General features: G+C 37.5%; 1 protein-coding gene and 1 pseudogene across 1 annotated transcript; one reads left to right on the top strand and one right to left on the bottom strand.

The window, feature by feature from the left end:
- Positions 1–6,766: 6,766 nt before the first annotated feature.
- Positions 6,767–10,636, top strand: LOC113724516 (uncharacterized; annotated as a pseudogene).
- Positions 10,637–23,169: 12,533 nt separating this feature from the next.
- On the bottom strand, positions 23,170–23,945 carry LOC140035740 (uncharacterized). Its single transcript, XM_072077099.1, has 2 exons — positions 23,808–23,945; positions 23,170–23,724 (listed from the first exon to the last, which is right to left on the bottom strand). Exons 1-2 carry the CDS (start codon positions 23,943–23,945, stop codon positions 23,170–23,172), a joined length of 693 nt encoding a protein of 230 aa, XP_071933200.1.
- Positions 23,946–24,788: the final 843 nt, after the last annotated feature.

Genomic DNA, 24,788 nt, shown 5'->3' with positions numbered 1-24,788 from the left:
ATCTCAATAAGGAGTACATCCTCATCTGGTAGGTCAACACTTACCTCCTATTCCGCAGGTATCGGGTGATCAGCGAGAAAATCTGCAAGAACTTGTCCGTTCATAGCTTTTTAAGGCACTTAAATAATTTCAAACTGTTGTAGTTAAAGATACCATCTAGTCAGACGGTCGAATAGTACTGGTCTGCTCATCACGTATTTTATGGGATTCGCTCTGAAAATGAGCCTTAGACTATGTGCTTGAAAGTAGTGTTTCAACTTTTGTATTGCAAAAATAAGAGTTAAACACAACTTTTCAATCGGCAAATAGTTTAGTTCGTTGGGAGTCATCATTCTGCTTAAATAATAAAGGGCAAGCTTTTCCCTTTATTATTTTCTTGAGCAAGTAATGCCCCCACTGACCGTTCTTGGACAATAATATAAAGAAATAATGGCTTTCCATGAATAGGTGTAGCCAACATAGGTGCTTTCATAAGATAAGATTTAATGCTATTGAATGTATTACTGCATGTCTCATCCTACTGAAACGGCACACCTTTCTTCATACGACGACTAAATGGTTGACACATTCCTTCCAAATTTGAAATGAATCTCCGCAATACGCTAATCATTCTTGAAGGCTTTTTAATTCATGAATATCACGAGATTCAGGCATTCTCAATATGGCATCAATTTTGTCTCTGTCAATTTCAATATCTCGGTGACGAACCACAAAATCAAGAAATTTTTCCGATGTGACTCCAAATGCGCATTTAAGGAGATTCATTTTGAGTTGATATCTTTTCAACCGATCAAAGACTTGTCTCAAATCCCGCAAGTGATTATTTCTTTCTTTTGATTTGACAACCAAATCATCCACGTAATACTCAACATTTTCACGAAACATGTCGTCAAAAATATTTTGCATTACTCTTTGATATGTAGCTCCGACATTTTTAAGATCAAAGGGCATTATTTTATAACAATAAATACCCTTAAGAGTGTGAAATGCAGTGAGCTCTTCATCCTCTGGTGCCATTCGAATTTGATTGTAACCAGAAGAGCCATCCATAAATGATAAAATCTCATGTTCAACAGTTGCATCAATCATGAGTTCAGTGATAGGTAAAGAAAAGTCATCTTTGGGACAAACATTATTAAGATCCTTAAAATCAACGCAAATGCGGATCTGTCCATTTTTCTTACGCACGGGTACAATACTCGAAATCTATGTGGGATATTTAACCTTACGAATAAACCCAGATTCAATGAGTTTATTGACTTCAATTTTAATCAAAGGAATCAAATAGGGTCTAAATCGCCGTTGTGCTTATTTTACAGGTCGAACTTCCTTTTTAACAGCCAAATGATGGACGGCCACTTTTGGGTTTAGATCCGGTATTTTTTTATAAGTCCAGGCAAAAATATTTCGATACTCTTGCGAGAGGTCAACATATGCATTCTCTTCGTCAGGACTCAATAAAGCACTTATATATATTGAACGCGGGTTCTCTGAAATACCAAGATTGATTTCTTTTAGATCATCCACGGTGGCCTTAACACCTTTTTCTAATTCAGGTGGAGCGTCTTCAGCATCTTCTTCTTCTTCAGCAGAGTCACCGTCAATTATAGTTATATGATTGCATGAAACAACACTTTGTTCATCATCCTCTTTTGGTCTTATGTACACCACGGTATGTTTCCTGACCTTCAACTCAGTCCCATACTTTATTACAAGGTCTGTGCATCTTCTCATTCTCGAACGAATGATACTACCAAATTTATAAGGACAATAGGAAGGTTCCTCAAGATTTTGCAATGACTTTGCCATTTTTTCTTTACTCTTACAAGAGTTTTGAGATTTTTGTCTTCTTTGCGGTCCTAACCTCTTAAAAATAGATACTCGTAGAGATTTATTTTCTTTTTCATAAAAAGTTTGAAATTTACCGGCTATTTGAGAAGATTCATCCTCCACAACAATATATTGGCTAGTAACTATATTGATCTTGATGCGAATTAGTGTAGGAGAGGAATAGCCAAGACTAAATTTGAGATTTTCAATAGCATATCCTTTTTCCTTTAACAATTTTTGGGTAGGATTCAACCCATGAATCATGTTACTAGTAGATTGAAAGGATGGAACATTTAACACCGTAGATTCTTTGAAATCGTATCTAACCTTAGCAAGAAACTTATAAGCAATAGGATCAAAACCTTCTTTAGTTCTTGACTTTGGTATGGTGTCTTATTCAATTTCAGATTCTTTGATTAAAAGATTAGACCTTTTAAGTAAAGGAGATGATGCCTTCTTTGTATCAAGATGAGTTACCGGAAGAGTCAAATCTTCTAAGGTTTCATGCTGAATTGCAGGTGACTGTCCTTGTTCTATTCTTGACTTGGAAGGGTAGCGAAAGACAACTGATTCATTATTTGACAATGAAACATCAGTTTCTTCACGAACTTTCTCTTTTGATTTCGAAATTATCGCTTTCTCCCATTTTTCACTTGGAGATTCGGGGTTTTGGATTTCAACCACAGATAGAGGTTCTTCAGACTTATCCTTCGCATTGCGTCTTTTGATGTAAAATTTGGCATCAGCGATATACGCTTCCGCCTTAGTGAAAGGATTATTATCGGCTTTCACACTTTTTGCCACCCCATTTCGACAGTAATTGAAACATTGATAAAGAGTTGAAGGTACAATTCCATTTTCATGAATCTAGAGCCTTCCCAAGTCCCAACAGTACATTGTATGTTATTTTAACATCTATTACATACAATAGTGCTCTGGATGACATGTCATCAATGACTATCTCCAATTTTAGTGATCCAATAGCTCTTTGCCCTCCTTGATTGAAACCTTAAATCATTAGTCGGCTATTGGAGAGTTCATCAACAGGGATGCCAAGTTTCTTCAGAGTTTTTAAAGGAAGAATATTGACTGCGGAGCCTCCATCTATCAAAATTCTATTCACTTTTTGCTCTTTTGCATAACCAGTCATAAACAAAGGACAGTTATGCGGTGTTGATCCAAGTAACAAGTCTTCACTAGTGAAAGTGATACTTGTGACATTCACCTCTTCGTTGCTGGCAGGCGCACGGGCTATCTCACAAGGAGATTCGCGAGTATTCTTCTTTTGTTCTTCAATATGATTTGCTCGCATTGTGTGACTTGTAACTACATCAATATCAAAGAATTCTTTAGGTATGAATTCCTTTAAAGTGATAGGAGTTCGTGACTTTTGTTTGAAGACTCGACCTCCTCGAAGATTATAATAGTCATTATTTTTCTTTACGTCCTTCTCTTTCCCCTTCCAGATAACCATACTTCTTGTTAAGGCCTTGTTCGCTTTACTAGATGGACAAAATTTTCTCCTCCTTCTTCGCGTGACTAGAGTCCATCTTTCATCATCCACATCAGGCTGTAATGCCTTTTCATCTTCATATGCATGATCTTGAAGGGTTAAAGGAGCACCTTCTTGTTTGATTTCTATAGGATCAAATGATCCAAATTGAATTGTTGGCAATACAGGTACCATGACCCTTTTAACCTCCATGGACTGCAGGGAATCAATGGACGTTTGATTCACACTTACCTTGTCTTTTTCAAGGAGAATTTTTCCTTGTCTCGCCAACTCCATTACCTTGTCTTTGAAGACAAAGCATTTCTGAATGGGATGCCCAATCAGTCGGCGATACTTGCAATAATTTGAATTCTTAGTGTTTCTGGCCTCATCAGGTCGCTTCATCTCAGGAAGCATGATCAAGTTTATACTTAACAGATCGTCAAACATACCAGGGACATCAGAATCGAGGAAAGGATACTTTTTGTCTTGCATCTCCTTGAGAGTCGGCTTCCTCTTTCCTTGCTCTTGATGTGCATTGATCTTCCTGTCTTCTCTTCTGGCAGTTTTGGAGACAACCTTAATAGGTGTTATACTTGTAGTCATAACCTCCTTGTTTTCATTTTTGATCAGTGCTTGCCCCCCTTTCCTCATATCTTGTCTCTCTTTGGCCTTGTGAGGGTCAGGATCTGGCGGTTCTTGTCCATCAAGATTAATCTCCAACTGATGGGCTTTTGTGGATAATTCATCAAATGTTTCTGGTTGCACACCTTGCAAGATATATCTGAGTTCCCAGTGCATGCCTTGAATGTACATCTCGATTGTGGAAGATTCAAAAATTCGATCTTTGCAATTTAACTTAGATTCCTCCAGCGGTTGATAAAATCAATAACAGGTTCATTCTTTCATTGACGTGTATTAGAGAGTTCAGTCATGCTGACAGTTCTCTTTGTGCTATAGAAGCGACTGAGAAATTCATACTCTAACTGCTCCCAACTGTTAATGGTTCCTGACTCCAGATCTGTATACCAATCAAAGGCATTTCCCTTCAGCGAGCGAACAAATTGCTTAACGAGCAAGTCACCATCAATGCCCATATTGTTACAAGTTTCCACGAAGTATGTAATATGTTGTTTCGGGTTGCCCTTGGCATCAAATTGTTGAAATTTTGGAGGTTGATATCTCACAGGCATCTTCAAACTTTCCATTCTAGCGGTGTAAGGTTTGGTGTAACCAATATATGACTTGGCACTTCCACCTATCTTGTCCTTGATTGTGCTTTCGATAAACTCCTTCAGATTATCAATATGAATGGTGCCATCAGGGGAGATTGAAAATTTCTTCGTGGCTTGTGATTTCACATCCTCTTTCTCCTTCTCCCTTGATGATAAGTCACCTTCATCTTGTACTTTAGATTTCTGTTTGGACATACTAAGGCTATTTTCACCTATATTTTTCACCATAGGCATTAATTTGGCTATCTTGGCATCTTGACCTTGCGCATGCACTACTAGCCCTTCGACAATTTTAGTTAGATTCGAAATCTGATCTTCCATAGTGGCGGTGTTGATCATCATGACGGGCATTACCACAGAGACAGCCGAATCACTTGGGCTATCAATGGATTTATCATGGGCTCCTTTTTTGTTGGAAAACATTTCGAGGTTTGTTTCTTCAGTCACAACGTTCGCCTTAACCTTCTCTACTAATTTCTTGGCCTTGCTCCTTGTCAGAAGTACAGTATGCTGTGTCTCTTGAGTTGTTGGAGTGTCGGCAACTAAGCCTTAGAAAAAAAGTTCATCTTCTTGAACTCTATTGACTTTTGAAATTGATAGGTTGTTGGAAGAAAAGAGATGAGAGGCAGAGAGTGTCCCATTGGGCGTGCCAGAAATTTGTATGGACAAATTTCGTTGCCTAAAATAAAAGACAAAAAAACTTACACAAATATCAAATTTATTAAATAATATAATAAGTAGGTTACAATTTTTCAAAATTTTTGAATCAAAGAAATTAATCCTCTGATTCTTCTCTTCGAATGGCTTCAATCGAAGGGCCCAAAAAGCTTATTTTCCGATTGAAAGAGTGTTTCCTACAATTGCGGCATAGAAAACGATTGATTTGATGGTGGCGTCAATACTTGGAACTTCAAGTCTTCAACACTGATAGCAGGAGGATTTGTTTGACTTGATTTCAACTTGAATTTGAAGAAGAAAACTCTTGAGAGAATTTGATAGAGTTTTTCCGAAAGTTAGAGATTTTTCTATATATTTGCCTTGAGGGAAGACCTCTATTTATAACCAAAATATGTAGGCTAAATTTTCAAGAAAACCCTCTAGAATCTTCCTGCATTTTAGGTAATTTGTCACTTAAGAAACCCATTTAACTTGGGATTAAATAGTGAGTCAACTCAAATGACCCATGGTGAATTAATAAATCAATTAATTCACTCCAACTTAATGGGCAATACAAATTTAATTTGATTTAATAGCCCATATAATATTGGCCCAATTTGACGGTCCAAAACATAATGGACTTCTACAATTTAATTTAATTTAATCAAGATTAATTCAATTTATTTAATCTTGACTAAATAAATTAAATAAATTTTCTTTGTCTATATTTGTAATCGTCTGTATAGGATATGTAACGTGAAGAATGACTGCTTAACAGGAAACCATCCACCCCAAAGCCTGTCAAACAAAAATGAAGAAGCACAAGATGGTCAAACCAAATGATAAGCTGAAGAAACTGAAAAAATCCTGAAGACTCCAAGGTCTAGAATGGTGAGTCGTTATCTTGCAAATTGGCGCGTGAAACCTGGAAAATCTCATGAACAACATGCTAAGGTAACCATAAATGAAGTATATCTACATTCTAGACCGGATTAGCAACAAAATTATTGACTTTACGAGAACCAACCACCTTAACCTTCTTATATAGAGATCCAATTAGCAGCCAATTCTACACTTCCATTTCTAAGATGCCAAGCAATGTATTGTTCCTCTGCTACATCCCAAGCAGGTAACATGCGCTTCCAAGTCAATGAAGAAATTGGAGAGGCCGTAACAACGCAAGGATGAAATCCCTTACAATATTTACCATGAAGGAAATCAACCCAAAGAGACTTCTTACACTAAAAATTCGACCATAGTTTGTTGGAACAAGTTGCAGACACTTCTTGCAATGAAAGGATCCCAATCCTACCTTCCTCTACTGGCACACACAAGTCCTTTCATTTGATCCAATGATACATAAAATCTTCATCCGAAGAGGCCCATAAGAAGTGAGCAAAGATTTTCTCAATGAACTCCGAGATTCCTTTAGACAAAGTTGTAGCAGCTAAAATATGATTTGGTATTGATGCCAAAACATGTTTAATAAGTAATATCCTCCTCACCCCCCAGCCATAGTAATCAATTTTTCCCAAGACAGCACTGCATAGAGATGGAATTAACAAGGTATGCATAATAACACTTCTTACACTTACTAGCAGAAAGAGTACTACCCAAATAATGCACAGGGAATGATTTGGAAGTAAAACCCATAACTTGTGATGTAATATTCCTCTTAGCAGGTGACATTTGAGTGTGACAGAGGAAGCAACTCTTTTGGACATTTACCAACTAGCCAGAAATATTCATATAATTTGAAAGAGTGTCTATTATTAATTCCAAAGATCGACGGGATGCACTAGAAAAATGACTACGTCATTTGCATAAGCAAGATGCATAATCACAGGAAATCCCCTCAAAAATTTGAATGGTATGAAGCGTCACCTTTCTAATGACAAATTCAAAGATCTAGTGAGCCAACAAACAAAGCAGGGGACAAAGGGTCTCCTTGATGAAGACCCCTTGATGACTTGAAGAAGCCCCTTAGCTAACCATTTATCAAAACTGAAAACCAGCAGCACTACAACAAAAATGGTCTTTTCTGACATGTCTATAAGGACACTTGCTGGTTTGTGTCATTATAGCTCTTCTATCATGACACTTGTTATCAACTCAATAATATATACTCTAATTTTTTTTATTTTATCTGATATAAAAATAATAATGTACCTTTAGACTCTCTATCATGACACTTGCGAAAATATGAGATATACAAAAAAAAAAAAATTAAAACACAAAACGACGTCGTTTGATTTTGGCGGAAGATTCCTTTGCCAAAACACTCAGTGAAATCTCAAAACTTCATTTTGCTTGCTAGTGAAATTTTGCTTCCTCTTATCTCTCACAAACTCTCTCTCTCTCTCTCTCTCTCTCTCTCTCGGCAAACTATCTCTCAAAACTCTTGGCCAAAATTTTGCTTTTCCCGCAAAATTTTCTTACCAATTTTTGCCCTCCGCCTCTCTCGGCCACTTTCCTCTCCTCTGCCCCTACCTCCGCCGTCCCATCGCCCCTACTCCTTCCCTCTCATCATCAGGTTTAGGTTCATCAAAACCAGAAAATGGAACAACATGACATCGAAGAGGACGAATTCGGATTCTCTAGAAATTATTTCTTAGAAAAAGAATTAGGCAATTCCGGTAAGAAATCCAGCCACAAGCTCGCAGATATCGATGTCGTCGATGAATAGGTTATATTCTGCAATTTTTCTATATGTAAATTTTGGTTGGTGGTTTCCTGCAAAAAGAGTTACATTTTTGGGCCTTTTCCTTACTGAATAATGCAGGAGCTAAGGGAAGCCCTGGCCGATCTCCCCAACATTTATAATTTCCAAACTGGTGTCCGATGAAAATTAGGGCTCTGGGTCTGAGAGAGACCTTAGATTTGGGGCGGTATTCACAGCATCTACAGTTATTCTTTCTTCGATTTCAGCGATCAGCAGCAAATGTCGCCTTCTCTTGGACCCTACTGCGGCACCAGCACTCTCGCCTTGGTAAACCATGCGCCGCCGCCAGCTTTAATTTCCCACCATTTCATTGATGTGTGATCTAATTTGGATTTTTTTTCATTTTCGTTTAACTGGTGGCAGGTGGCTTGTGCTTCAGCCTTCACGTTTGGAGTCGTGTATGGAAACCTGAAGCTTAGATATCTTAAGGTATTATTCTCTATTATTATTCTATTTTTCTCTAATTTTTTGAAATTTTCCGTTTGTTTACTTTTGTCTGATTTTGAGTTCTTTTTGGGTAATTATTTTGTGTCAGTTGGTGATTTGGGTTTACATAGTCAGAAATGAACATGTATGGTGTATTTAGATTTGATATTTTTTGGGGAGTTTTATAGTCCCTTTAAGGTATTGTATGGATGAGATTAATTCACTGTTGGATATAAAACAAGAGTTATCAACCCTTACATTATTTCAAAAGTTTAAATCACTAATTGATGGGACAAGATGTAAGTGAATTAGAATCATGGGTATCATACACAAAAAGGACTGTACCATTTTGTTATTTTTTAAACTGAGTGTTAAAGGGTGGTTTTAGAGGATAAAGCCGTAGAATGATTAGGCTTTATAAATCATAGCTTGCTTTATTCGCTGCCCGAATGTTGACTTGTATAATTTACTTTAGTGCTTGGTAATCACTGGGAACTGATTCAGTTTGTTGAGTGTTATAAGAAGTACTGGTAGCCTTTGGCAGCATAGGGATGTATTAATAATGAGTCTTACATGGATATTTGAGAGGCTTGAGTCATGGGGATTGTAGCTTCTGATGCATCTGTGATGTTGAATTGGTGATACAATCAGCACTAGTTTATCATGCTGTTTGGATAGCAGTTAAAAGTTATCTTTTCGTGTGAGAGAGTATATAAACGAAATGTCGAAACTTTAATTTGTCTCCTTGTCGTAATTGCCTTTGGTGAGGTTCTGACCTGATTTTGCATGATCCCTTAATCTGATTTTGAAGAAGTGCTTTAATCTGATGTACGAGTTTATAACTTTGAACTTAGACAACTTCTATGGTTATGTTTGTATGAAATAAGATTAAATTTTCCTAGCATATGATTCTTTAACTTAAGGGATGCTTGGTATCGAACACTGTTCTGACTAATCATGCTGGTGCTTCTACCATCATTTTCATAAAAGAGAGAAATTTAAGAATCTCTCATGCCTTTGAGCTCCTGAATCTGTGCACTTTTGTGTCTGCATCCACACTTGTCCCTTTTGTCGTGACAAATGCCCCTTGTAATTGGTCAGACATAATATGTATTATTTGATGTTTAAAAGAGAATGATTAATCTGCTTAGTCATATTGTCTTTTGTTCAGTGTATTACTTGACAGTGTTGGTACTGTGATCATTAATGTATGTAATGTTGCCTAGACGACGAGCTTTAGTTTCAGCTTGTTGACAATGTTGGCTGTTTAGGCACTAGTTAGTGATCGGGAGTACAATGCTACGCTCCCCGAAACTGCATCAATGATTGATTTGGCTTCAAAAATGATAAGTGAAGGCTGAGAGTCAGAGCTAATGCCTAGGGAAGCAAATCCAGATGTTCCTATGACCGCCTATAGGTGACTAAATGCATATTGTTAACTCGTTATTGGCCTATGGTTATCGATAAACCTGTTATTGGCTTATGGTTGCCAATAAAGATATGTTTGAATAGGGTCATCTTACCTAAATGACACCAAATGGCAACATGTCTTGTAGATATCATTCGCTTTGTGCGTATAATGGTGATGATGACTTGTTTAGCTTTGACTTAAGTGAGGACCAGCTGAGGCAGAGACTTGGACACATGTCCCACACACCTTGTCAGGTAGGAAATTGCAGTACATAGTTATGTCCAATATCTGTAATTTTTCCATCGCATTTGATAGACCAAAGGCTATATTTCTAGCATGACATGATTTCCAGTAGGTTGAATTGCTTGAACGCAAACTGAATTTACACCTGCAGATTTCATTTATACGGCTACTCTGTGCCTGTGATCACCATTTCTTGGTTGTGATGTGATTATACAAGATACTTTGTAATGGTCTAGAGTGCCATTCTAATATTCGTGTTTTGCAGATCATATTTTCCATGGCCAATGAATATGTACCAGAGTATGTTGATAAGAAAGTGCTTGTTGAGAGGTAAGACTTGTAATCTGATCAAATTTTTTAATCGTGTGTCTAATATTTGTTAGATATGATGAACATGCTTTAACTTGTTTCACCTGATCTGTGTCGTCATTCTGATTGCTGTTTTTGTCTATATTTTCTTGTACGTCTTTAGATTATGCAGAGCAATGGGTGGTGCAGAAAAGGTTGAAATTGAATGGGGAAACCATGCCCTATCCAACCAAGTTCAGGAAGCTGTCCAAGCAATAATAAACTTTGTCAAAAGAGAGGGACCCAAGGGATGGGATGACCCATGGAGTTAAATAGCAACTTTTTTTTTTCCTTTTTTTTTGAATTGTTACGCCATTGAATTCAGGCATCTATAGCAAAGTTAGTTCATTAGTATAGTTTCTTTTTCTTTTGAAAGAACTTATAGTTTCAATGGAAAGTTCAAAGATTTGTATATCTGGCATAATTGTAGCAGGAATGAAGTGAAGGATTATCTGTTGTTCCACATTGGGTCTCGGTCTTATTGTATGGTGTGATTAATTTCTCTTTATCTATGTATTCCTAGCAATTAAAAGTGTCAGTATAGCTAAGCTTCTAAAGCAATATCCTAATGTGGTACTATAGCTATCCTGACACTTTCGATTATCAAAAAAAGAGATTTTTGTTGGTAGATGGGATGCTATAACAGCATAGTTTTCTTGGCACATTTGAATGCTACGAGGCTATCCCCATATTGGAAGGGACAACACTCGTCCGAGATGTAAGAAAAGATAAAGTGCCACGTTAGATTATCTATACTGACACCTTTAAATGCCGCTAAAGGCCATTTTTGTTGTTGTGCAATTTGAAACAACCCTCCAAAACATATCTAATCCACCTCTCCCCAAATCCAAAAGCATGAAGCACTTTAACCAAATAAAACCCAGAAACCCTATCATATGTTTTAGCCATATCTAACTTGAAAACAACATTCCCATCTCTATTCTTCTTACCAATGTGCGAGACCATCTCTTGTGCTAACTGCTAAGAGAAAATTATCAATGATCAGTCTATCTTTAACAAATCCACTTTGTTGAAGGGAAAGGATCAAAGGAAGGACCCTTGCTAGTCTGTTAGAGAGCACCCGTGAGATTATCTTATTTACAAAGTTACAAAGACTAATAGGACGGTACTGAGCAAATTCCTGAGGTTGCTGCACTTTGGGGATTAACGCAATCAAAGTAGCCATTATCCACCGTAGAAGCTCAAAACCAGCAAAGAAAGCAAGGACAACCTTATAGACATCAGCACCCACCACCTCCCAAGCATAGGTAAAAAATTTTTTAGTAAACCTGTCTGGGCCAGCAGCACTATTTCCATCCATTGCAACAACCACCCCCTTAACCTCTTCCTCGAAAGGAAAAGCATCAAGTATCTCATTAGAGGATGAAGATATTAACGGAGGAATTTGTGGTTGATCATAATCCAATAAAAAATGATGCATCTGCCTTAAAGATATGGTTGAAAAAAGAAATGGCTTCAGCAGCAATATCCTCTTCATTATCAAACCACACTCCAGTAAAGCTTTTGATTCTATGTTGGACTTGTAGTTGCTGGAGAGTATAAATTCCTTTTGACTCAACTTCATTGTTAAATCTCTAGAGGGCACTTGTTTAGTTAGTGTTTCTATTCTTGATATAATTGAATATTTGTGACCTTTCGATCCTCTTTACAAACTATCTCTTGGTGATTAATAAAAGTTCTGATAGTTGCCATAAAAAAATTCTTTTGCTTTCGGTAAACTTAGTTTGGTGTGTATTGGGGTAGAGTAATTCTACTACTGCTGTGAGGGACAAAATCATTTCGATTTCCGTGGAGTGTGCAAAAATGGAAAGACAAGTTTTTCTTGCCTGTAAGAACATGACAAACTCATGGTTAAAATGGAATGGTACTATTGTCACAATTAGGGCAGACCATCTATATATGCTTGGTAAATTATGAAAGAGAATGAACTTTTTGGTTTTTAAATTCTTCAGACTGAGCAGAATGGATACGAATAGACTGGGAATTTGCTCTGGCGAAAAAAAAAGATCAATACTAGTTGACTCAAATGTTCCTAACTTCCATAAGTGGCTTGTGGTGCTAGAAGAATGCTCAGGTCGTAACAGTAGTTAAAGTTGAATCTACCAAAACTTTTTTTTACTCACTAAAGAAGAATTATTCTTTTATATCACTGTCAGTTTTGGATGAATGACAATTTTTCAAAATTTAAATTTAAAATCCAACTTTTGTATACATGTCATGGATCCAACGGTGATAGTATATACACTATCAGTGTATATAAGATTTAATCTAAAAGAAAGAACAAAAAAGAATAGGCTACAAATTGCTCCTTTCTCTTTTTGTAACAAAATGAATTGTATTTGTTTAATCGGAACTGTATCATGAGCAGAAACATGTGAATGATATGTACCGCGGTTTTTAAAACAAATTATTGGGATCCAAACGCAAAACAAACAACTATTGAGATATTAAGTATACAACAATTTAATGACAAGCAGGCCACAAATATAAAAGATAAACGATATACAAGATTTAACGTGACTCAACTCCATCATTGAACCTATGTCCATGGAGAGAAACTCATTCTTTATTATAAGAATAAAATCCTATATAAGAGTACAACTTTAATCCAATTTCAATCCTTGTATACCATCTCTTATCCTCTAAAAACCCTCTCTCACCCTTATATATAAGGCTACATGTCGCTCTTGTGTGTCATTATGTGTTATTTTGTAGTATACCAACCTACCTACCCATCTATTTATAAGTTACATTACTTGGTCAACATCCAAATAATAACAGGAAATAACTGCTAATTCCTAATCTCATACGGAATAAGAAATAACTCATAATTTCTAAATTCATACAAATAGGAAATTTCTTGACTACTACTTTAAGTAACTAAATCCAATTAAGAAACTAGTTATTTTCACACAAAAGAAGAAACGCGCCTAAAAGAAGTTAAGTCAACTTCCTAACACAAATGATTGGGTGATATTTGAAATAATACATTTTCTAGTTAAAGTATCGTCTCTTTTTGTATTATATTGTGATTATGAACAAATTCGTGCTTACTATCATCGACTCTCCTTTAAAGTTCATCAAAAACAAAACCAGAAAAAAAAAGAAGTTTGGACGAGTTTCGTGCCTTTTAATTAGAGTTTAGACATATTATACAAAATTTTGGAATTAATTTGTATGAGAAAAGAGATTTTATTTTCTTTTTTTCACTTCCTTTTTATTTTTTTGGCCTGAGTTTGATAATTGACTTTTTATTTTCCGTCCTTTTTTTATGCATTTTTCCTCTTAAAAATCCCCAACAAAAATGACATTTGCGTCTTCTTTGTTTTCTCACGTCCAAATATTCTATCTATCCTGGACCATAAAAAGGCAAATTTTATTATTTTATTTTATTTTTTTTGTCTTACTTTTTTTTCATGATCAGCTCAATGAAGTATCCAAAATGCGCTATCCTCAAATACGTCCTATGCAAAGTTTCTTTCCATCCTCTCTACGAAGCCTTCTAAACAGCTTTTTTTCCTCAACGGGAGAAAGATCTTAATCTCAAGTCAAGATCTATCTTCCTCTGTTCTTATTTTTTTGTGTTTTCAATAAATTCTCTTCTAAAGTTTCCTTGTAAAAAATTTCTTTTCTATTAGGATTTTTTGGTGAAAGATTTTATCTCTCCTAGGATACTCTGCTCGAAGATTTTCTTTATTTTTTTGTCATTTCTTTATTAATTCTAAAAGTTTTTTCAGATCCTTATGTTAGATTTAGGATATTTTTAGATTCATTTGTCAGATTGCAACCTAAAAATTGAGTTTGAACTAGTTCAATAGCAAATTTCATGGTGTTGACATGCACAAATATTTATTAGCTGTAGTGATTTATGTAAATTTGGAATTCATTAGAGTTTCATGATTTATTTTATTATTTTTTCAGATCTATTAGATTTAGTGATTTTTTCTATTTGTAACACTCATGGCATGTTCAATATAGTTTCTGCTATTAGTGCAAATTCATGAAATTTAGTGTTGTTTATAAAAACACACAGAAAAAAAAAGCACTACCTTTGCATTATTGTAGCACCTCTTTTTTTTTTTAATTGAATGATACAAAATGAAATTAACTCAACTTGTAAAGAACATTTTTAAAAATTTTCACTTTTCTAAGAGAGGAAAACATAATTTTTGTAAAACTTGGGGGCGGTGGTCCGTCCTCCCCTCCAGTTCTGTCCATGGTTTTTTGGGGAGTGGGAGGGTGAATTCTGGCATCACTGGATCAAATGGGAAGATTTGTGTGCCGGCTTGTCTCAGGGGGGAATAGGTATTCGTTCGTTACTGGAGGTCCAGTCAGCGTTCTCACTCAAACTGTGGTGGCGGTTCCGTACAAGTGATTGTTTATGGTTGGCATTTATGCAGGCAAAATACTGTCGGCGGTGTCATCCATGCATGGTGGGGGCGGTGCAGGGTAGCTCATATGTGTGGCGCCGCATGCTTCAAGTGCGTGAGGTAGCGGAGCAAAATCTTTGGTGGCTGGTCCGGTCTGGTCAGTGTAACTTTTGGTTTGATAATTGGCTTGGATCTGGTCCTCTATGTCAGCGACTACAAAGTGTCTCTGATCATCCAGTAGGTGATTTCGTGTTGAATGGACGGTGGAATCAACAGTTGTTGCGGCGCTGGGTTCCGGATGATATAGTGTCAGAGATTGTTACCAAATCTTCCCCAGTGGGGGTCGCGGATGATTGTGCGGTGTGGGCGTTGACGGAGTCAGGGGATTTCTCGATTGCTTCCTCCTATGTGCTCCTGGGCAGGCAGAGTCCTTCCTCATTCATGTTTAGCAGAGTATGGCATTCTTTGATACCAATAAAGGTATCTTTTTTCATGGTGCGGTTGTTGCGGGATCGATTGCCTTTGGCGTCTGCGCTAGGACGATTGCATGTGTATGGCCCTTCCAAGTGTTTTTGTTGTTCGGCCCCGCAATCCGAATCTTTGGACCATATATTTGGGGAAGGGGATGTAGCTCAGTTTTTGTGGACATTCTTTGGGAACGGTGGGGGCGTGACGTACCAAGGGAGTGGAGCGCGTTCACGTCTGGCTGGCTGGTGGTGTCAACCGAAATGTAGCTCGCGTTTGGCATCACTTCACGTACTGGTGCCTAGTATAATCTGCTGGCATATTTGGTTAGCACGAAATCTTGCGATTTTTGAAGGGAAGTGCCTGCGTAGGGAAGCCATGTGTGATCGCATCCTCGCGGATATTGTGGGGCTTTTTTGTGGGAAGTATGCAGGGGAGGCTATGGGACATGGATCTTGGATGGCATTTTATTCCAATATTTGTGGATGGAGGCCTCGTTATTGTCATAGTCTGGTTCAATGGGTGCTTCCAACCCAGGGGGCTTTCAAGCTAAATACGGATGGATGCTCGTTGGGCAACCCGGGCGTTAGTGGTGGGGGTGGTGTGCTCCGGGATTCATCTGGTGTAGCGGTGTTTGGGTTTTCGACTCCGTTTGGGGAACTGACATGCATTCAAGCGGAGATTAGGTCCTTGTTGGTTGGAGTGCAGCAATGTCTCCTTAGGGGATTCTTGCGGATTCAGGTGGAGGTGGATTCTCTTGTGTTAGTCAACATACTGCTCAAGAAATCAAGGTGTCCATGGATAATTCAGCCGGAGATAGCTGCCTTAGAGGCGACTCAGGGTGTGGAGTGGTCTGTGGGGCATTGTTATCGTGAGGCGAATCAGGTGGCGGATGCGTTGGCCAAGGTGGGGGCACAGTCAGAGGATTTTGCCTTGTATTCTTCACAGAAAGACTTACCCAGAATGGCAAGGGGGTCCTTGGGCTTAGATAGGTCTCAGACTCCCGTTATTCGTGTTAGAGTTGCTCGCAAGTGAACTCTTTGTAATTTTGATGGCTTTTTATAAAAAAAAAAAAGCATTATTGTAGCACCTCATCACAGAGTTTTCCACTTTTAGCACGGACATGGAAAATACATAAATGTCCATAATTTCGAACAAGTGGTAACGTGAATGGTCAATAGATAATTCTTAGATATAGCTGTTTCATTGACCCTCCCAATCGTTCATCAATTATGTTAATTTTTAAAACGATATGGACAAATAATCTTCATTTGGCAATAGACAGATCAAACAACACTTTAATTATTTCTAGTTATAATAAAGGAGAATGATCATTACTTTGTGATCATCTGTGTACATGTCAATCCAATTATTCAAAGCATCACTTGGCTAAAATCCATGTGTTAAATCTGAAGTACTTTTGAATCATAACATCACTTCATCAAGAGGGTTCCGAATGTATATCAAGTTTCATAGTTTCGCGTCAACCATTAGCCGACAAGTTCCTCATGCTTTTCTATATTGGCTAACACTTGAATAGATCCAGTATTTAAAGATATAATGACTTAAATTGTGCCACGCCATCCCATTAAATGGTATAGCACCAATCTGACCATTGGATCTACTCAAGTTTTGGCCTTATCCGTCTGAATGGAATTGATTGCGTTATTGGAAAGAAAAATCGTCATATGTAACGATAATTCACACCTTTAACATTTAGGAACATGTCTTGCCGTGACAAGAGGTCTAGAGAGAAAACTAGATCGCAATGGTAAATTGCCTTTGGGATAGGTTACTCGGTTAGTGCTCAAAAAAGAAAAGGTTACTAGGTTAGTAAGAATATGATCGGTTTCTCCCTATTACGAATAAGTTATTTCTTCTTTTTTTTTTTTTGCTACAAAAGAAGATTTCAAACCTTACAAGATCATATAATACTAAAAGAAAAAATTCAAAAACTCATTGCAATTGCATAAAATCGTCAACCTATATAGATTGAATAATGATACGTCCATCGGTAGGTCTATGGTTATTTGTCCTTGACAAAATAAGGATAACATTGTTGTTAGGTCATGATTATCCCATTTTAAGAAAATGATTAATTTTTTATGCACTTGCAGTGTAATATTTTTTTATACTAATAGTTTTGAATGTATGTCACATGTGCATGATTTGAATTTGAAATTTGAATTTATATTATGTGAAATGATTTAAATATGTTGTGTATAAAAAATATTTACACTGACAGTGTATAAAAAAGTTATATTTAAGAAAAACTTAGGTCAAAATAGTTTTTCAAGACGAGATTACTAGTTAATCACAATCTTTATTCTGGACTTTTTATCAGTTTTATGTTAGGTAAAGAATGCACTTTTAATAGGAAAACACGGAAAGCTCACAAATGTCAGTCAGCCATGAGTCTATGACAATAGGCTTACAATATAGCCCTATGCACAAACACAATTAATATCAACATCTAGCTTTGCTACACAAGCCTAACTACAAAACAGAAATTTTTGCAAGATTGAACTTAATTTTATGTGCATATCCCCGCTCGTCATTTTCGAACCTTAATTTGGACATAAATTATGCCTCCAAGATACTCATTTGTCTTGCAACGACCCAAAACAGTATCTTTGTTCTTCTGAGCTTCTATAATCAACTAATGCTTAGTACCGATAGAAATTCTCATGTCATCAAAAGGTCTAACGTAGTGAATGTCCACCATACAATACTAATTTCTCAGACCTATTTGAGTCCAACCGTATCTTTATTATACTTTCATATCCTCAGATTTTAAGTGCAATTCCCTCGTTCGGGAACTTGGATAGCAAGCTCATGACATGTACAATTGTTGCTATGAGACACATCATATTTCCTAAAACTGCAGGTTTCAAGTTTCATGATCTCGCAAACTTCTTGAACATGGACTTTGGCGATATGACATATGATGAGTGCAACAACCATCACTGAGATTCATTGGAGCTCTTGGTTGCATGGTAGGTCGGCACAAATAGTTGGTCCAGCTATCGCTGATTAACTATTTGAGCTTGATGTCATCTTTCAAGCTTGTTCGTATAAATCTTTTCCTTGTTTGTCATCCAATTAGAACGCCTAAACGAACAACACTTTTTAGGGTATGAATCAGGCTTTACGAGTCAATTTTGGCAAGTCCAAACTCCATTCACCAAAAAAAATAGAAGAATCGGGCATTCGAGATCCAGGATTCAGTTCAACATGAGAAACTCATACTTGGCTAACAAATATATCAGAGTTTCAAGCTTATATCAAGCACAACCCAAGCTCGCAATTACTATTTAATTATATATTTGATATTACATTTTAATATATATTGTATCTAGCTTATAAACTATATATTATTATACTCCTTTCATTCCATTGAAAATGTTATACTTTCCACTTTTAGCTATCCTAAAATATTTGTAAAGTAAAAAGTAAAAACTCGAGATCCAGGATTCAGTTCAACATGAGAAACTCACACTTGTTAGAAAAATATATCAAAGTTTCAAGCTTATATCAAGCACAACCCAAGCTCACAATTACTATGTAATTACATATTTGATATTACATTCTAATATATATTATATCTGAAAAATAAACTATATATTATTATACTCCCCCTGTCCTACTGGAAGTGTCATATTTTTCTTTTTTGGCTGTTCCAAAATATTTGTCATGTTTGATATTTCTAACTACTTTATACTCTGAAATTTCCTTTTTGCCCTTTATTAATGATGCATAAAGACAAATGTGATGTCTTGAAACTCATACTTGGCTGACAAATATATTAGAGTTTCAAGCTTATATCAAGGCACAACCCAAGCTCACAATTACTATTTAATTATATATTTGATGTTACATTTTAATATATATGATATCTAACTTATAAACTATATATTATTATACTCCCTTCGTCCCATTAAAAGTACCATACTTTCCTTTTTTTACTGTTTTAAAATATTTATCATATTTGACATTTCTAACTATTTTATATTCAGAAATTTCCCTTATACCCTTCATTAATGATGTATAAAGACAAATATGATATAATTGCTTTTTACTTTTTACTTTTTACTTTTTACTTTGACTAACACATGATTAAGGGCAAAAATGGAACAAAAGGAAAAAATTTTTGGTGGAATGTACAATGCATAAAAAGTACATATTCCCAAACATGATTAAATATATGGGACGGAGGGAGTATATAATTATTTACTTATACACATATAAAATAAATATTTATATAAGTAGTTACTAGAGTTGGATTTTAGTCATGTTGAGCTTGGTGAAGTCCAGGCTTCGCCGATAATTTAATCAGACCTCACATTTAAGCTCAAACTCTGCCTGGCTCAAAATATGCAAGGCTTGCCTTCAAATTTTCAGGCCAAACAGGCTAAGCACGGACCAACTCTACCCAAATGACAGCTCAAATACTTTAAAAAGAGTAATATCTTTTCACAATGAGGACATGGAAGCAATTTTCCTTTCCATGCTATATCTATGTTTCATTTTTTTTTTACGGAAATGATAGGAAATATGTTGATTTCAAAAACAAGCTATACAAACTTGAGCAAAGGCCCATCACGAGCTTTACAATTGTGTTGCTTGACACAGAGGACTTAGATATTCCTCATCTTGCACTAATGTAGCAGCATACTTGCTAATTCTTTTCCCTAATCTATTACACTGGTTTTCAGCCAAGCTGAATGAGCAGTTCATAAACAAAGCTTTGAGCATGTGAATATCTTCTAATTGAGCAAAAAGTCTGATGTCTTGTGTGTTGTGAGTTCGCAGCATTCGTAACAACTGAGCGGATGAAACTAGTAGATTAACATCTGGCCAAGGCTTTTGTCTAATTTTGCACAATGATAATTTGAGCGCAGCAGAATAATCCAGTAAAAAGTCACCTGTACTTCTGTCTCGCATGGCCCATGCAGCGTGCACATTGTTGTCTTTTGTTGCCACTATGCCAATGCCAACAATTTTGCTTTCCTTCAGCTGGCTCACCTCCACTTCAATTGTCATCTTGTTGCTGTGTATAAAGTCGCACGGTCCCTCTTCATCACTAGCTGATGTTTCCTGGCTGCTCACCCGCTTCTCCCTACTTTTCACTTCAGTGTACTCTATCCATTCTAGATGAGCTTTCTGTACAATGTCAAAAGGAGTCCTGCACTTGTTGTTAAAGACCTTCTCATTTCGAGCTTTCCACAGTTGCCAGAGAATGTTCACAGTAAGAGCTTGGTGCTTGTGCCCTTCATTTCTGCTTGTTGCTTCCATTAGACCACTCCACCATTTGTTGAAATTGCCTCTACTGTCATCAATGCCATCCCACTGCACTGGTGCGAACCTCCATACTTCCTTTGCCGGGTTGCAAAAGAAAAACAAGTGTTCTATGGTTTCCTCTCCTGCGCCACAGATTTGGCAAATTGGTTCCCCCATTCTGGTTCGGCAGTATATTAGCTCATTCACTGGTAGAGCTTGGTTCAGACATTTCCAAAGAAAAGTCTTGTGTTTACCCTTGATGTCCAGTCTCCACATTTTGCTCCAGTCTTTCTCCTTCTGTCCATTAAAGCTGGTTTCCCCTTGCCATCCAGCTACTCCGCTTCCAATATTAGTAGTTTTCTCCTCCCCCTCCAACATGTTGTAGGCTGACTTCACAGTGTAGTTTCCATTGGTGCTTGCTATCCAGTAACTGCTATCTGCCCTTCCTGCCACACTTATTGGGATTTTGAGGATTTCTTCAGCATCTTTGCCATTGAAAGTATTGAAAATCAGTAGTCTATTCCACCTGAAGTTTGTTATCAGTTCTTTCACTTTGTTTAGGCAGCAACTTTGGGGTTTAGGAGTAGTAGGTGTCCCTCCTTTGTTACCTGGGATCCAACGATCATTCCAAATGTTAGTACTGCTACCATCCCCAATTTTCCGCCAAATTCCATTCCCCACTGCATCTCTAACACTGGCCATACTCTTCCAAACCCAAGAAGCAGTTGGGCTCACCTTACACTGGAATAATGATCTGTCTGGGAAGTACTTCGCCTTCATAACTTTACTTAGCAATAAATTGGGGCATGTTACCAGTCTCCAGAGTTGCTTGCCAAGGAGAGCCTTATTAAAATTTTGCAGGTCCCTGAATCCCATTCCCCCTCTGCCTTTGTCCTTCGTAAGTTTTGACCAGGAACACCAATGCATCTTCTTTTTTCCTTTGTCTTCTCCCCACCAGTACCTTGCCATCATAGCACTAATATCTTTACAGAGTTTTCCTGGAAGTTTAAAACAGGACATGGCATATGTAGGCAAGGCCATTGTGATGGCTTTCAGTAGCACTTCCTTCCCTGCATTACTGAGCATTTTATTTTTCCAGCTTGCCATCCTTTGTTGGCAATTATTTTTGATAAAACCAAACAGCTGCTCCTTCGTCCTTGTAATGACCGTAGGTAGTCCAAGATATTTACCTTGGTTTACCATTTGGACATTTCCTAACTTTCTGCAAACAGCAAACTTTCTCCCCCTCCGGTGTGTTCTTACTGAAAAACACGGATGATTTGTCATAGTTTACCATCTGACCAGAGCCTCTTTCATATGTGACTAGAACGTTCATGAGTTCCTCAGCTTGATCTGGGCTGGCTTTACAAAAAACTAAAGTATCATCAGCAAAGAACAAATGTGATACTGATGGGCCTCTTCGACTGATACTAATACCTGATATCAGTTTGCTTGCCTCAGCTCTTCGCAACAGGTTTGATAGACCCTCAGAACAGATTAAGAACAAATAGGGGGATAGAGGATCCCCTTGTCTTATCCCTCTCTTGGGAGTGACAAAGCCTTTCTGATCACCATTAATCTTGAAGGAGTATGAGACAGTTGATAAGCATTGCCATATCCAGTTTATCCATCTCTCTGAGAATCCCATTTCTGCATGATTGCATCTAAGAATTTCCACTCAACCCTATCATAGGCTTTTGCCATGTCAAGTTTTAAAGCCATACACCCTACTGAACCTTGTCTTTTGTTTTTCAGATAATGGAGATATTCATGGGACACAATGACATTATCTAAAATTTGTCTCCCTGGAACAAAAGCTGCCTGGTTCTTGCTTATACAACAGTCCAGAATATGTTTAAGTCTGTTGGCAAGTACTTTGGAAATAATTTTATACAAAACATTACAAAGGCTTATGGGTCTATACTGTTTAAGATTGATTGGCATCTCAACTTTGGGAATCAAAGAGACAACCGTGTGGTTGAGGGACTTTAGCATAAAACCTGAGTGGAAAAAGCTCTGTATAGCTGGAACAACATCAGACCTGATAACCCTCCAGAATGTTTGAAAAAATAGAGGTGTCATCCCATCAGGCCCAGGGGCTTTGTTGGGATTCATAGAAAAAAGTGCAGACTTAATCTTAGCCTCAGTGACAGTTCTAGTTAGATTTGCATTCATTCAATCAGAAATTGTGTTTGGAATTCCCCTCAAGATATCCTCAACACCTACAGTGCCTTGACTATCAAAGAGTTGTTGGTAATAGCTAGCCACTTCCTCTCCTAGTTCCTTCTCATTTGAAGTCCATGAGCCATCATCTCGTTGTACATTACCCATTCTATTCCTTTTCATTCTTCCTTTGACACTAGCATGGAAAAACTGTGAATTTTTGTCCCCCTCCTTCAACCAAGTAACTCTAGATTTTTGAGACCAGTACATTTCCTCATTAGAGTAAGCTCGCTTAAGTTGAGTCTTAAGGTCATCCATAGCACCTTTGTGAAACTCAGTTGACTCTCTAAGCCTCTCCATGTCTGCCTTGATTCTGTTAATCTCTTTCCTAGAGTTATGCTGAAAACTATTTTTCCACATCAGAAGAGCCACTCTACAATTAGAAATCTTTCTAGTGACTTGGTACATTCTTGATCCTTCCACTTCTAAATTCCAAGCTTCCGCAATCACTTGTGTAATCCCTTCTTGCTGAATCCATCTTTTGTCAAAAATGAATTTTTTTCCTTCTTTTGTCCTTTTCCAGGTTCAGTATCAACCATAAGCATACTATGATCTGAGCTGTAATTGTCGACATGTTTGCACTTTGTTTTGTCAAAAATCTGGAACCAGGAATGAGTACAAAGCATTCTATCCAACCTCTGTTTAATTTCTCCTGCATTGTCCCAGTTATTACACCAAGTCCAAGGATTTCCATCAAAACCTACATCAATCTGTTCATTATCAGCAATGAATTGCTTAAAATCTCTAAAGGTCCACTCCTCTCTTCGTCTTCCTCCCCATTTCTCTTCATTGGACACTATATCATTAAAATCTCCTGCAACAATCCACCTTTGGCCCCAAAGTCTTTTCCTTGCATTCAACACTTCCCACTGATTCTTCCTAGTTGCCGCATCACAACTTGCATATATACCAATCAGCCACCAGTTCGTATGTTGACTGTGGTCCACTATATGAGCCTCAATGGTGAAAGCTGTCTTATGTATTTCTGTAATTTTCACTTCCTGTTTCCAAAAAAGGGCCATCCCCCAGATCTATTCATAGACTCTACAATCGCACCATGATCAAAATTCAGCCTTTTCCTAACAGTCTCCATATACTTGTCCCTATTCTTAGTTTCACATAAGAAAACAACACTTGGGGAGAGGAGGTTGCAAGCCTCCTTCAGCTGGGGAATTGTCAAGGGGCTCCCTGCACCTTGGCAATTCCACACCAGCACCCTCATTGTCCACTTGGGGACCCATTAAGGCTGGTCCTCCTCCCACCTTCAGCAATCTCTAAATGTATTTCCAAAGACTGATCCCTCTTATTTCTTTTTAAATTCAAGCACTCACCGTCAGCTTCTTCCATATCAGTATCCTCTTTAAACGTTTTCCTCTTTCCTCTAGTCTCTATTTTCCTGACCTCTCCATCCGAATCACCTAAAGGAGGCCTCTTCCTGCTTGGAGGCTTAAGTTGTCTTCTAATCCTAGTGTTCATCTTCTGGATAGCCACATGTTTCCTCTCCTGTATCTCATTTGCTACCTGCAGCATTTCTTCCATCCTTACATCCCCCTCATCCACAGTTGCAACATTTGTTTCCTCACTTCTCCTCTCCCTCTCAAAACTACATTGGTCTCCTGTCCTCATATCCTGTCCTTCAGTAATGTTAATTGTCTCCATGTCTTGTACCTCAACAGGTGCTGAAAATCTCGGATTTCTGCTTGTCCCCTCTAAACTATCCTCCTGGCTCCTTATACTTGGAAATGCTTGGACCTCCCTTTCCTGTCCTTCTATCACCTTAGGTAGCACCTCTTTCCTCATAACCCTTTGTTCATATCCTCCCTTCGTGCCAATCTCCAAACCTTGAGGGTCCTCACTTCCTCCTTTTCTCACCAGTTCCCCATCCTTAAAACCCCACAACACCTTATCTTGTCTTCCTCTACTTATGGACTGTTCAGCCTGTGGAATTCCTTTATTCCAGGTACCTCTTAACCAGGGTCCGTATTGGTTATCTGATAGACCTCTCCCTAAACTAGAAGAAGTTTTACAATTTCTCTCACTGTGTCCAACTATACCACACCCATAA

This window comes from Coffea arabica, chromosome 2c, assembly GCF_036785885.1.
Source record: "Coffea arabica cultivar ET-39 chromosome 2c, Coffea Arabica ET-39 HiFi, whole genome shotgun sequence".
Taxonomy (NCBI): domain Eukaryota; kingdom Viridiplantae; phylum Streptophyta; class Magnoliopsida; order Gentianales; family Rubiaceae; genus Coffea; species Coffea arabica.
This window is presented reverse-complemented; position numbering and strand designations above follow the sequence as displayed.

Coding starts and splice junctions, on each gene's coding strand:
- LOC140035740 (XM_072077099.1), bottom strand. CDS start 23,945: ATGAGGGTGCTGGTGTGGAATTGCCAAGGTGCAGGGAGCCCCTTGACA. Junction 23,725..23,807: donor GGGACAAGTATATGGAGACT/GTTAGGAAAAGG, acceptor TTTTGGAAACAG/GAAGTGAAAATTACAGAAAT.